This window comes from Salmo salar, chromosome 01, assembly GCF_965601325.2.
Source record: "Salmo salar chromosome 01, fSalSal1, whole genome shotgun sequence".
NCBI classification, from domain to species: Eukaryota; Metazoa; Chordata; class Actinopteri; order Salmoniformes; family Salmonidae; genus Salmo; species Salmo salar.
Genome location: NC_138291.1, coordinates 81,771,641 through 81,785,312, shown reverse-complemented (window position 1 = coordinate 81,785,312; position 13,672 = coordinate 81,771,641). Strand labels below are relative to the sequence as shown.

Genomic DNA, 13,672 nt, shown 5'->3' with positions numbered 1-13,672 from the left:
GGTCATTCAGAATGCAGCCTTCATGAAGGTAAAAGTTAAAATCAGCCACTCAATGGATATCAGACAGTTTATTAGACATTATGAGCATGTAGTTTGATCAGTGTAAGAGGAAGTTTCATTTATGGAAAATAGATAATGGTTTATTCATAATCTTCAGAAATAAACACTGCCATGGCAACACAGAGTAACACTTGTATTGCCTGTACATTCTGATAAAGATTGTGTTATTGGTAGCTAATACATTTACCAAAATGAGGACGTAACCTAGAGTGCATGTGTTACAGACCATCTCTTTAAAAGACATCTGTAAAAGGGCTTCTACAGACTCCATTTCATTAGTTTGTGCATGATACATGGTGCAAAATCAATCTATTCATTGACCTTATATACACCTGAAGAAACAGACATTGTGATCTTCAACATAAGTTGAAACTTAATTAACAATGAGTTTTACATAGGTATGCAATGATAAGATAAAATTGCCATACACCCGAAACCCATACAACCAAACGATGCTGGTTTCTAACTAAACTAAATATTCTGCAATTCCACCCCTAAGATGACTTCTTCTCCAAGCTGGAAAGAAGGGGAAAAAATCCATAAGAATTACTGGAGATACACATTATGTAGAATAGCATTAAGTCTTAAATTATAACCAGTGACTATGTTTCAATATCTATGTGGGTACAGTGTGTGTAATATATATATATATATATATATATATATATATATATATATATATATATATATATATATATATATATCCATCCAGTTGAAGTCAGAAGTCAACATTCACTTTGATTGGAGTCATTAAAACTCATTTTCAACCACTCCACAAATTTCTTGTTAGCAAGTCAGTTAGGACATCTACTTTGTGCATGACAAGTAATTATTTCACGTATAATTCACTGTATCACAATTCCAGTGGGTCAGCAGTTTACATACACTAAGTTGACTGTGCCTTTAAACAGCTTGGAAAATTCAAGAAAATGATGTCATGGCTTTAGAAGCTTCTGATAGGATAATTGACATCATTTGAGTCAATTGGAGATGTACCTGTGGATGTATTTCAAGGCCTACCATCAAACTCAGTGCCTCTTTGCATGACATCATGGGAAAATCAGAAGATATCAGCCTAGACCTCAGAAAAAGAAATGTAGACCTCCACAAGTCTGGTTCATCCTTGGGAGCAATTTCCAAACGCCTGAAGGTGCCACGTTCATCTGTACAAACAATAGTACGCAAGTATAAACACCATGGGACCACGCAGCCCTCATACCGCTCAGGAAGGAGATGCGTTCTGTCTCCTAGAGATGAACGTACTTTGGTGCAAAAAGTGCAACTCAACCACAGAACAACAGTAAAAGGACCTTGTGAAAGGCCGCTCAGCAAGGAAGAAGCCACTGCTCCAAAACCGCCAGACTACAGTTTGCAACTGCACATGGGGACAAAGACTCTAGTTTTTGGAAAAATGTCCCCAGGTCTGATGAAACAAAAATAGAACTGTTTGGCCATAATGACCATCGTTATGTTTGGAGGAAAAAGGGGGAGGCTTGCAAGCCGAAGAACACCATCTCAACCATGAAGCACGGGGGTGGCAGCATCATGTTGTGGGGGTGCTTTGCTGCCGGAGGGAGCGGTGCACTTCACAAAATAGATGTCATCATGAGGTAGGAAAATTATGTGGATATATTGAAGCAACATCAAGACATCGGTCAGGAAGTTAAAGCTTGGTCGCAAATGGGTCTTCCAAATGGACAATGACCCCAAGCATACTTCCAAAGTTGTGGCAAAATGGCTTAAGGACAACAAAGTCAAGGTATTGGAGTGGCATCACAAAGCCCTGAACTCAATCCTATAGAAAATATGTGGGCAGAACTGAAAAGCATGTGCGAGCAAGGAGGCCTACAAACCTAACTCAGTTACACCAGCTCTGTCAGAAGGAATGGGCCAAAAATTCACCCAACTTATTGTGGGAAGCTTGTGGAAGGCTACCCGAAACGTTTGACCCAAGTTAAACAATTTAAAGGCAATGCTACCAAATACACTCAATTAGCATGTAACTTCTAACCCACTGGGAATGTGATGAAAGAAATAAAAGCTGAAATAAATCATTCTCTCTACTATTATTCTGACATTTCACATTCTTAAAATAAAAGTGGTGATCCTAACTGACCTAAGACAGGGAATTTTTACTAGGATTAAATGTCAGGAATGATGAAAAACTGGAGTTCAAACGTATTTGGCTGAGGTGCATGTAAACTTCCGACTTCAACTGTGTGTGTGTGTGTGTGTATATATATATGTACGTAAATATATTTTTTTTTAAAGGAGAAAGACAGAGACTGTAGTTAAGATGCTATCATGGATATGGATAAAATAAATGACATGAAGTACTGTGCTTCCATGTTGTACATTTTTTGTTAATTTGATGGTAACTTTCAACATGTTCTTGGACGGGGAAAACCCAAAAGATGTTTGGGCTTCAAGGCTGTGGCCTCCTTGAAATATCCGTCTATTATACCCTAACAAGTGCCACAAAGAAGTTGTTACGGAGAGGAGACACATCTGAGCAGTGACTAAATCACATACAGTCAGAACACACCTACTCATTCAAGGTTTTTTCTTATTTATTTATTTTTTACTATTTTCTACATTGTAGAATAATAGTGAAGACATCAAAACTATGAAATAACACATATGGAACCATGTAGTAACCAGAAAAGTGTTAAACAAATCAAAATATATTTTATATTTGTGATTCTTCAATGTAGCCATCCTTTGCCTTGACAGCTTTGCACACGCTTGGCATTCTCTCAACCAGCTTCATGAGATCGTCTCCTGGAATGCATTTAAATTAACAGGTGTACCTTCTTAAAAAGTTAATTTGTGGAATTTCTGTCCTTCTTAATGTGTTTGAGCTAATCAGTTGTTGTAACAAGGTATTGTTTTTATTTAACTAGGCAAGTCAGTTAACCTCTTACATCTAGACGTTCCGCTAGCGGAACACCTGCTCCAATATCCAATGATGGGCGTGGTGCGAAATACAAACTCCTCTAAAATCCGAAAACTTCAATTTTTCAAACATATGACTATTTTACACCATTTTAAAGACAAGACTCTCGTTAATCTAACCACACTGTCCGATTTCAAAAAGGCTTTACAGCGAAAGCAAAACATTACATTATGTCAGCAGAGTACCCAGCCAGAAATAATCAGACACCCATTTTTCAAGCTAGCATATAATGTCACAAAAAACAAAACCACAGCTAAATGCAGCACTAACCTTTGATGATCTTCATCAGATGACAACCCTAGGACATTATGTTATACAATGCATGCATGTTTTGTTCAATCAAGTTCATATTTATATCAAAAACCAGCTTTTTTACATTAGCATGTGACGTTCAGAACTAGCATACCCCCGCAAACATCCGGTGAATTTACTAAATGACTCACGATAAACGTTGACAAAAAACATAACAATTATTTTAAGAATTATAGATACAGAACTCCTCTATGCAATCGATATGTCCGATTTTAAAATAGCTTTTCGGTGAAAGCACATTTTGCAATATTCTCAGTAGATAGCCCAGCCATCACGGCTAGCTATTTAGACACCGACCAAGTTTAGCCCTGACCAAACTCCGATTTACTATTACAAAAGTTTGATTACCTTTGTTGTCTTCGTCAGAATGCACTCCCAGGACTGCTACTTCAATAACAAATGTTGGTTTGGTCCAAAATAATCCATCGTTATATCCAAATAGCGGAGTTTTGTTCGTGCGTTCTAGACACTATCCGAAGTGTAAATAAGGGTTACGAGCATGGCGCAATTCGTGACAAAAGATTTCTAAATATTCCATTACCGTACTTCGAAGCATGTCAACCGCTGTTTAAAATCAATTTTTATGCCATTTTTCTCGTAAAAAAGCGATAATATTCCGACCGGGAATCTGCGTTTAGGTAAAAAGAGGAAAGAAAACAAAGCATTCGGTCAACGCGGGCATTCGGTCGACGCGGGCACTCGCCTGAGTCTCACAGTACTGTAACCAGCCACTACCCAAACGCGCTACTTTGTTTCAACCAGAGCCTGCAAAGCCACGATTCAGCTTTTTGCCGCCTTCTGAGAGACCATGTGAGCCGTAGGAAGTGTCACGTAACAGCAGAGATCCCCTGTAATGGATAGAGATGGCAAAGAAGGCCAGGAAATGGTCAGACAGGGTACTTCCTGTACAGAATCTTCTCAGGTTTTGGCCTGCCAAATGAGTTCTGTTATACTCACAGACACCATTCAAACAGTTTTAGAAACTTTGGAGTGTTTTCTATCCAAAGCTAATAATTATATGCATATTCTAGTTTCTGGGCAGGAGTAATAATCAGATTAAATCGGGTACGTTTTTTATCCGGCTGTGAAAATACTGCCCCCTATCCATAACAGGTTAAGAACAAATTCTTATTTACAGTGACGGCCTACCCTGGCCAAACCCAAACGACACTGGGCCAATTGTGCGCCGCCCTATGGGACTCCAACCACAGCCGGTTGTGATACAGCCTGGAATCGAACCAGGGTCTGTTGTGACACCTCTAGCACTGAGATGCAGTGCCTTAGACCGCTGTGCCACTCGGGAGGGTTGGTATACAGAAGATAGCACTATTTGGTAAAAGACCAAGTTAATATTATGGAAAGAACAGCTGAAATAAGAAAAGAAACCGACAGTCCATCATTACTTTAAGACAGGAATGTCAGTCAATGCATAAAAATAAAAATAAAAGTTTCTTCAAGTGCAGTTGCAAAAACCATGAAGCACTATGATGATACTGGCGCTCATGAGGACCGCCACAGGAAAGGAAGACCCAGAGATACCTCTGCTGCAGAGGATAAGTTAATTTGAGTTACCAGCCTCAGAAATCGGCAATTAACTGCACTTCAGATTGCAGCCCAAATAAATGCTTCACAGAGTTCAAGTAACAGACATGTCAACTGTTCCGAGGAGACTGCATGAAATCAGGCCTTTATGGTCTAATTGCTGCAAAGAAACCAATACTAAAGAACACCAATAAGAAGAAGAGACTTGCTTGGGCCAAGAAACACGAGCAATGGACATTAGACCGGTGGAAATCTGTCCTTTGGTCTGATGAGTCCAAATTTGAGATTTTTGGTTCGAGCCGCCACGTCTTTGTGAGACACAGAGTAGGTGAACGGATTAACTCTGCATGTGTGGTTCCCACCGTGAAGCATGGAGGTGGTGGTGTGATGGTGCTTTGCTGGTGACACTGTCAGTGATTTATTTAGAATTCAAGGCACACTTAACTAGCATGGCTACCACAGCATTCTGCAACAGTACGCCATCCCATCTGATTTGCGCTTAGTGGGACTATCATTTGTTTTTCAACAGGTCAATAACACAAAACACACCTCCAGGCTATTTGACCAAGAATGAGAGTGATGGATTACTGCATCAGATGACCTGGCCTCCACAATCACCCAACCTCAACCCAATTGAGATGGTTTGGGATGAGCTGGACAGCAGAGTGAAGGAAAAGCAGCCAACAAGTGCTCAGCCTATGTGGGAACTCCTTCAAGGCTGTTGGAAAAGCATTCCTCATGAAGCTGGTTGAGAGAATGCCAAGAGTGTGCAAAGCTGTCATCAAGACAAAGAGTGGCTATTTGAAAAACCTCAAATATATTTAGAATTGTTTAACACTTTTTTGGTTACTACATGATTCCATGTGTTATTTCATAGTTTTGATGTCTTCAATATTATTCTACAATGTAGAAAATAGTAAAAATAAAGAAAACCCCTTGAATGAGTAGGTGTGTTCAAACATTTGACTGGTACTGTATGTGTTATTATATTTATTTAACTAGGCAAATCAGTTAAGAACAAACTCTGATTTACAATGATGGCATACACCGGCCAAAGCTGGACGACCCTGGGCCAATTGTGCGCCACCCTATGTTCAGGTTGTTGTTGCACGGTGCTTTGTAACCAAAATGGAAAACTGGTATAAAACAAAATTAGTTTGGCATTGAAATAAGCAAATCATGCAGTACAGTAAAATGTGAGCTTACTTGTATTTGATAAGTCGTGATCCTTGAATGAGCTGGGCTGTCTCATTGGTTAGGTGGCAAGCAAAGAGGAGCCAATTCCTTGGCTGAACTTTGTATGCAAACCTCATAAACAGGAGTGAGTAGCAGGTCAGAGCTGCGGGGGGGGGGGGCAACAACAAAGAACACTGAATAAATAAGGACTTTCAGACATCCTTATCAGAAAAAAAACAAAATGTTCTTGCCTCGTGTGTCAGACTGCAGGAAAGGTATGTTGAAGTTCAAAGAATAATGTTAACCTATTGGAATTCTACTTTATCAAAGCATGGAGCTATTCAACAAGCGTGAGACTGCTGCTGGTATTATAGTGAACAGGTGATCAATCCCTGGCAGAAAGTCCCTAATGCTATAGCTAGCTAAAACGGCAGCAATTGTGTTGAGTCTGTTTTCCAATCGTCTCACCAAAGGTCATTCTGCCACTGATAATCTCAGGGCTTTTCTTCATGTCACTTATGGCAGCTATGGGCAGACCCCAGTTGGCCACAGGTCCCCAGAAGTGCTGGAATAGAAGTAGAAAACAAAATTAAGGAACAATTAATGTAGAGAGCAACGAGGTTACTGTAAGGGTCAAATGTATTCAAGTTGCCATAGCAATTATACAGTCTTGCCAACTAACTACCTATGAGAGGAGTCTATCTGCTATGTTCAATGAAGCCAAAAGATTCTGTGATTTTTTTTTGTATACAAAAAGTTCTGACGAAGGCCTTGAGGCCGATACGTAAAGCTAAATAAAGAGCAGTGATACTAACAAACGCAGTGTGTGGGGTTTCTTCTTTTTTCCCCTCGTTATTCAATTGTTACCATGTACCAGTAACACAGATAGCTCAGATGTGCGAGTACCTTTTGAGTAGACAAAAACAAAACTTACTGTGCTTATTTTGAACGTTCCCGGTAGGACACCAAGATGACAGACATAAGACAAAAGGAGTTTTGGTTAGGAGATATGCCTATACAGGAAAACAACCAACACATCGCATCATGCCTGACAAACTAATAATGCAGAGTTCAAGTCATGTCGGGAACTCGTGAATATGATCTTCCTACCAGGAAACATTGCATGTGAATGACCCTCCAACTCATAATTACGACAAGGAAACTCCAGTATGATCTCTGGACCCCCAGCTTTCCCACATGCATCATAGGAAATGGCCACAAACATGGCCGTGTTTTCGGCTGTCAATGTTGAGAAAGGAAAGATGCAAGAACCAATCTCAACGCTCCCAAGATGTTCCTCCGAAGTAGACAAGTCGTTCCTCTGATTACTCCAGACATGACGTAAACGCGGCATAATACTAATATAGGGCTGACATCACCAGCAACACATCAGCACACACAGCAGTAGGCTAGTTTGACAGCTAGCTCTCGAGAACCCAAGGAGGCCCACAAGGGCTTACAGCCGCCGGCCCCCTTTTGGGTTTTCGGCTGAAGGTGTCCTGACACTCTGTTTTGACGTTTAGAAATGTTAAAGCTGCAATATCTAACGTTTTGGGGCAACCCGACCAAATTCACATAGAAATGTGAGTTATAGATGTGTCATTCTCACTGAAGTGGTAAATCAAATCAGTCACATTCACGTCTTTGTGGGTGTAACAAAATACTTGTGAATCATTTCTATGTGCGCTATTCCTATGCTTCCTGTCTTAAATTTTGTATTTGTGTCTTACCACCATACACCAGCTTCAAATACAATATTTTTGGTTACTGAAAATTACTTCAGTGATTTAATGGGTACAATGATTCTCTAAACGTGCTTGTTGTCACAAAACGAAATTAGGCAAACTATTAGAATTCTGGCAACCAGGAAATGTCGGAGTGATTTCTGCATATTGCACCTTTAATAATCCTCGCTTGTGATACGGTTTTGGAAACCTTAACTTTCATACCAACGAGAAACAATCTTTCAAATACAAAAGACGTACGACACAGCCTCCAGCCGAGGTACCACAACCTCTCACCTTGCTCTAGCATTTCGATTGTTACACTCTTTCCTGAAAACCCACGTTGAATTGCGTAAGGAACACTCATGACCTATACATACTGTAATGAAACAGCAGGGAGCAGGGTTTCGAACCCTCGACATTCAAGCCCGAAGTCCGGCGCGCTTTCGACTGTGCCGCAAAAGCATGCTCGAGCGGCAGAGTCGATTTCCGCGCTTATAAACCCAGGGTCTTTACACTACTCCCTCCTTTCAAAGAGCGCGTCCTTGCGCTAGCTTGCGACTCAACGTCTTACAGGAAGGCGCTCACCGGCCAAGCACACGCACTGTCGTGGATGCAAGGTCCGATCACTTCTGACACCAATGTAATGAAACAGCAGGGAGCAGGTTTCGAACCCTCGACCTTCAAGCCCGAAGTCCGGCGCGCTATCGACTGTGCCGCAAAAGCATGCTCGAACCGCAGAGTCGATTTCCGCGCTTATAAACCCAGGGTCGTTACAATACTTTACCAGTTGTCCGTGCGGTTGGTCCTTTTGGCGGTAAGAATGTGAGACAATATCCATAGGAAAGTATAATTACAACAACTTTTCAAAGCGCTGGTTGTGCATTCACATTTGATATCGCCTGAAACATTCGCACAAAATAAAAATACATGCATGAGAAGCATGCATACTTGCCGAGCTCGTGTTTATATGGTTCTGCACATGTTTCAGGTGATATAAATCTGAACGCACTACCAGCGCTTTGAAAAGGTGATGTAATTAAACTTTCAGGTAGATATATTGTCTCGTATTTCTACCGCCATAAGGACCAACCACATGAGCAACCCGTACTTTAAAATATAATTTTATTCAACATTCTGGCTTATAGAGGTCACGAGAGGAAACGGTCCTGATTCAAATCACATGCAATTCAATGTCGGGTTTCAAAGCAAGTGTTACTCGGAACACAGCTGGGTGCAACTTTGCTAAACTAAGTACGTTAAGTGTATCTTTTGTATTTGTAAAAAAAAAAATCTAACTCGTAAAAGTTAAGTTCGAAATGTTTCCCGCAAAATGGGACGTGCAATAATGACCCAGCAATGTAATTGGGGTCATGACAAGGGCTAACTTGAGTGATGCCAAAAACATTCAAGAACAAACGTCATTCAGGCCGGACACAATATTTGTTTAAAAAAAAAAAACGTTAACGGCGGGAGCTACAATTTACAACTAACGTTAGCTCGATGCGTTTGATAATTAATTGCATTGCTATATTAGGTAGCTGGCTAGTTGGTAAAGTAAAATTGTTACTGTAGCTAGGTATCTTCCAGATCTTGCAAATGCGTCATACCTCATGAGATACTCTCTGAACTCCTTGCTTTTAAGATGGTCAACAGCTTTACGTGCCAAAGTACCTGCCATGACTGTGGTGGTTAGCAGTGCAGAGGAAATTATAACTATGGGAATGTGCAAGCTGGATAAATGCAATTTAGGTTAGAGGACACTAGTGGTCACAGCTCGTCACCAAAACATTATATTCACGACACTATCGCAATCACTCAGTTAGGACGGCTCTCATTGGTGTTGCTATGCAATCTCACGATTTCCGGCCTCATGGTGATGACTCGCCTTTACCAAATATTGTTTACAATTAAACCAAGATAGAACAAAGCTTGTCGTTTCCGATGAGTCATAGTGGGCAGAACAAGCAATGAGGAGGGCAGAACCAAGCACGAGATAGCGAGATCCTATTGGCGCGTTCTAGCATCATCTGCATATTTCCGTTAGGGAACGCCTACTCTGTGAAGTGCGCGTGTGCAGTAACTTATTCACCTTTGCACTCTTTCGAAACAAGGAGATTAAAAAAAAAACTTTTGCCACGGGTAAAGTCTACAAAACTTTGTCCACTCTGTGGATTACATATTCTAGTTTTGGGAACAGAAAACTGTATTGAAATGAAATGTTTAATCGATGAGAAACTTTGCAGAATGTCGGCTAAATTCCATCTCGTTCCATCTTCTCCCACTGCTGGCCAGTGGGTTTCCTCTCACTACCATATTTGGAAACGCCAAGCTGGTGCTTCACATTTAGGCATCTGGGGAAATATCTCTCATTTGTCTATCTGTGCATCTACTTTCTGAGATTGTGCAACTGATCCAGGATCAGCATCTTCTCTCTTGGTAGATTTATTTTTCATTATTTAACCTTTATTTAACTAGGCAAGTCAGTTAAGAACATATTCTTATTTACAATGACAGCCTAACCCGGACGACGCTGGGTCAATTGTGTGCCGCCCTATGGGACTCCCAATCACGTCCGGTTGTGATACATCCCAGGATCAAACCAGGGTCTGTAGTGACGCCTCTAGCACTGAGATGCAGTACCTTATACCGCTGCGCCACTCGGGAGCCCAATACACATATTGCTCAAGAATAGTGGCTGAACTGGTTACACCACAATTCTCAGGTGTCCCTTTAGCTATCACTTACTGGCTCAAACATATAGCTACCACCTTTAAAACATGTAGAACCAGGAAACAATGAGCAACCGTTTTAGACTGACCACACTTCCATTCAATTAGGCTTTGATTTCAACTATTTGTATAGTATTATAATAATGAATAACATGCCATTTAGCAGACACTTTTATCCAAAGCAACGTACTGTAGTGTATGCATCACATTTTATGAGTGGGACCAGTGGAAGTCAAACCCACGACCCTTGAGTTGCAAGCACCATGCTCTACAAACTGAGCCACACAGGACCACAAATTGTCAACAAACTGCCATTAGTCAACGTGTGTATGCCTGACCCATATGCGATTTATGCTGCAATTCTGCATTTCATACGGGTCCTAACTGGACTATTTCTCTAATGGTTTCCAATAAGACATTGTGACTAAGATGCTCCGTGTGGATCCACACCAATGGCTAACCGCCCCCCCGGTTCTCAGACACCAGTGAATAGTCAACCAAGAATAGCTGTCTCAAGAGTCATCTTATAAGATAGGATGTACAGCTTGTGAAGGTAAGGAGGAAAACCTTAGAAAAACACTAAACCTGACATAGTGTAAGAAGCACCATCATCTGCATGTGGTGCCAATCTCTAGCCTCGTATACCAGACTGACCACATTGTTTCAGTCACTGTGTGTATGCCTGACCCAATCATCACAAAATATCAACAAGAGTTTATTCCACACTTGATTTATTTTTACATTTAGCCTACACAGTATGTACAGTCCTACTAGCACAGATACTAACACTCACACTGACTTTGCCAATAGCTACTTTGAGGAAAATGTACTTACTATGACTGAGATGTGTGGTTGCCCCATCTAGCTGTCTTAAGATGAATGCACTAACTGTAAGTCACTCTGGATAAGAGCATCTGCTAAATGATTAAAATGTCAATGTAAATGTACTCCTTTCACAATGTTACTTTTTACTTAGTGGTTATGAGACAGTGTGTGCTCACTTGAGGGCTTTTTGACTGAACAACACAGAGCTGAAGACACTTTGAATCAATTATCTTTGCAGAAGTACCTTCAGCATGCACAAAACACTTAAGATCTATACAAGCCACAGCAGCACAAGGAGAGGCATTGATCAAGGTACTCTATTGTGTTATTCTATGGTGGATTGTTCTTTACATCATGTATTTGAGTAGTTATTCAATGAAGCTTTGTGAAAACAGAAATTAAGGCTCACTGTGCAATCAGCTATAATGCTTTTAATTTTCTCTGTCCCAATTTAGCAAGTTGTACTGTCAAAATGATGAATATATTCTAAAGGTAAGTCTGTAGTATTTACCCTATGTAACCTGTTTTGTCATATTGGTGTGTATCCCATATTCTTCTTATTATGGAGCAACTAATGCTCCATTGTGGGCTTAGGTTGATTGATAAACCATTCCTGAATTCTGTGTGCTTTCTACCTGTAATTCTATATCTCAATGTGTGAGTACACTGAATACTGTTGAGATTTCTTGTGTGTTTCACATAGCTTCTTTACTACTTGACTTGCACATAAATCAGAAACAAAGGCATCCAAGGTGGCATTCTACTGTAGGTGTTTTTTGTTGTCCCTGTTCAAAAATGGAACAATAAATGTAAATACTCATGTGAATTCATATTGGTTCCATACTGTTTAAAGATGAATGGTATATTTTCTGAAAAATAAATAAATAATGTTTTACAGACGGCAAAACAAGGTAATGCTGATAAAGGCAATGTATTTGCTAATACAACAAATACTTCCTTCCAGAAAGTCACTTCAGATCAGGTATAAAACACTTAAATCTGTTGTGTATTAAAAATAAAATAAATAGACATTTACATAAATTAATACACAAAAATAATGGATAATGTAGAAACAAATACATTTGTTTGATCAAATAACTTAAATAAGTCACATTTAAAATAAATATAACTTGCATTGGCAATTTATAAATGGGTCTGTTTTCAGTAAACCCTCCAAAAACACGTAGAATGCTGTTAGAAATGGCCAAAACTATCAAAAGCATCCAAAATAATGCTCACTAGATTTTTTTAAACAATAGAGTGAATTTGTGATCTACAGAAAATAAATATTGTACACTACAGTATATCGAACCTTATGAACCAACCTGAAAATCAAAGACAGATGCATACATATACTCTTTGTGCTCATTTAGCCATTTCAGTTTCTGTTACAAAAATGTATCAACGTATCCTCAGCAGCTGTAGCTGAACATTTACATTGCCAACAATCTGTCAGCAATTACTCTCCCAGATGAAGACTAATAAAAGTAACATTCCAACATGCCACAGCGAAAAATACAGATTTCCGATGTTGATAAAATCCCGTAAATGTAGTTAGTTATATGTAGTCATCATAAACTGTTCTCAACTTCTCTGTTACAGCCTTTATGACAGTGTCAACTTGAGGTTCTGTAAGATTACTTGGTCTTCTAGATAATATCATATGAAACATACTCTACATAATACAAAGGTGTCAAATAATTAAAGAGTAGCAGATGGCACCTAAAGGAAAAGGCAAATATGAATGAATAAAATATATGAACATTACATATCTTCAATACCAATGAACATTTGAACATCATTCTGGTTGGTCTTTTAATACCACCATTTGTTTCTAGTGCATCTAAAATCTGTAAAGATTTCTTTCTTAGTGCAACAACCGGATGTATCTTCTCCACATTTTTTTCTTCTTCTGATAAGTTGCTCCTCCTTGCTCCCACTATTGTGGACTTCCTGGTATTTTGGACGGGCACTTAAACCCCTTTTCTAACTCTGTCCCTGAATCATATATGAGGGTGCTATAAACCAGTGGATGTGAGTCTCTTCATTCCTCTTCTCTGCGCCAAACTTGAAGACTCCACAGGCTCCAGCTTTGGGGCCAGAGGCAAACGATTCAAAGCCAAGTATGTTGCAGCCATTGCACCCTAGAACGACAGAGAAAAACATCTTTAAATGATATAAAGCTGGAAAAATTGCTCTGTGGATAAAAACTGCATATTTAAAGGCCCAGTACAGTAAAACATTGGATTTTCTGTGATTTATTTACATACTATGAGGTTGGAATAATACTGTGAAATTGTGAAAATTATGATAATGTTCTTTTAGCGTAAGAGCTGTCTGAAAAG

The 13,672-nt window shown here is 39.7% G+C and overlaps 2 protein-coding genes across 3 annotated transcripts in view; both read right to left on the bottom strand.

Annotated features, from left to right (window-relative positions):
- Window positions 1-53: 53 nt before the first annotated feature.
- LOC106612504 (mitochondrial pyruvate carrier 1) lies at window positions 54-9,580 on the bottom strand. The gene is made up of 5 exons (XM_014213689.3): window positions 9,381-9,580; window positions 6,981-6,984; window positions 6,515-6,611; window positions 6,077-6,209; window positions 54-576 (listed from the first exon to the last, which is right to left on the bottom strand). The coding sequence occupies exons 1-5, from the start codon at window positions 9,449-9,451 to the stop codon at window positions 555-557; spliced, it is 327 nt and encodes a 108-aa protein (XP_014069164.1). The 5' UTR covers window positions 9,452-9,580; the 3' UTR covers window positions 54-554.
- Window positions 9,581-11,204: 1,624 nt separating this feature from the next.
- The window catches only part of LOC106612512 (ribosomal protein S6 kinase alpha-2), a 48,142-nt gene continuing 45,674 nt past the window's right edge, over window positions 11,205-13,672 (bottom strand). For both annotated transcript variants that reach the window (XM_045723232.2, XM_014213719.3), the window contains one exon: window positions 11,205-13,471. In XM_045723232.2, the coding sequence (XP_045579188.1) occupies window positions 13,346-13,471 (126 nt within the window). In that variant the 3' untranslated portion in view covers window positions 11,205-13,345. The remainder of the gene's footprint in view (window positions 13,472-13,672) is intronic.

Coding starts and splice junctions, on each gene's coding strand:
- LOC106612504 (XM_014213689.3), bottom strand. CDS start 9,451: ATGGCAGGTACTTTGGCACGTAAAGCTGTTGACCATCTTAAAAGCAAG. Junction 6,210..6,514: donor CAGTGGCAGAATGACCTTTG/GTGAGACGATTG, acceptor CCCCCCCCGCAG/CTCTGACCTGCTACTCACTC. Junction 577..6,076: donor TCACGACTTATCAAATACAA/GTAAGCTCACAT, acceptor CCTTCTTTCCAG/CTTGGAGAAGAAGTCATCTT.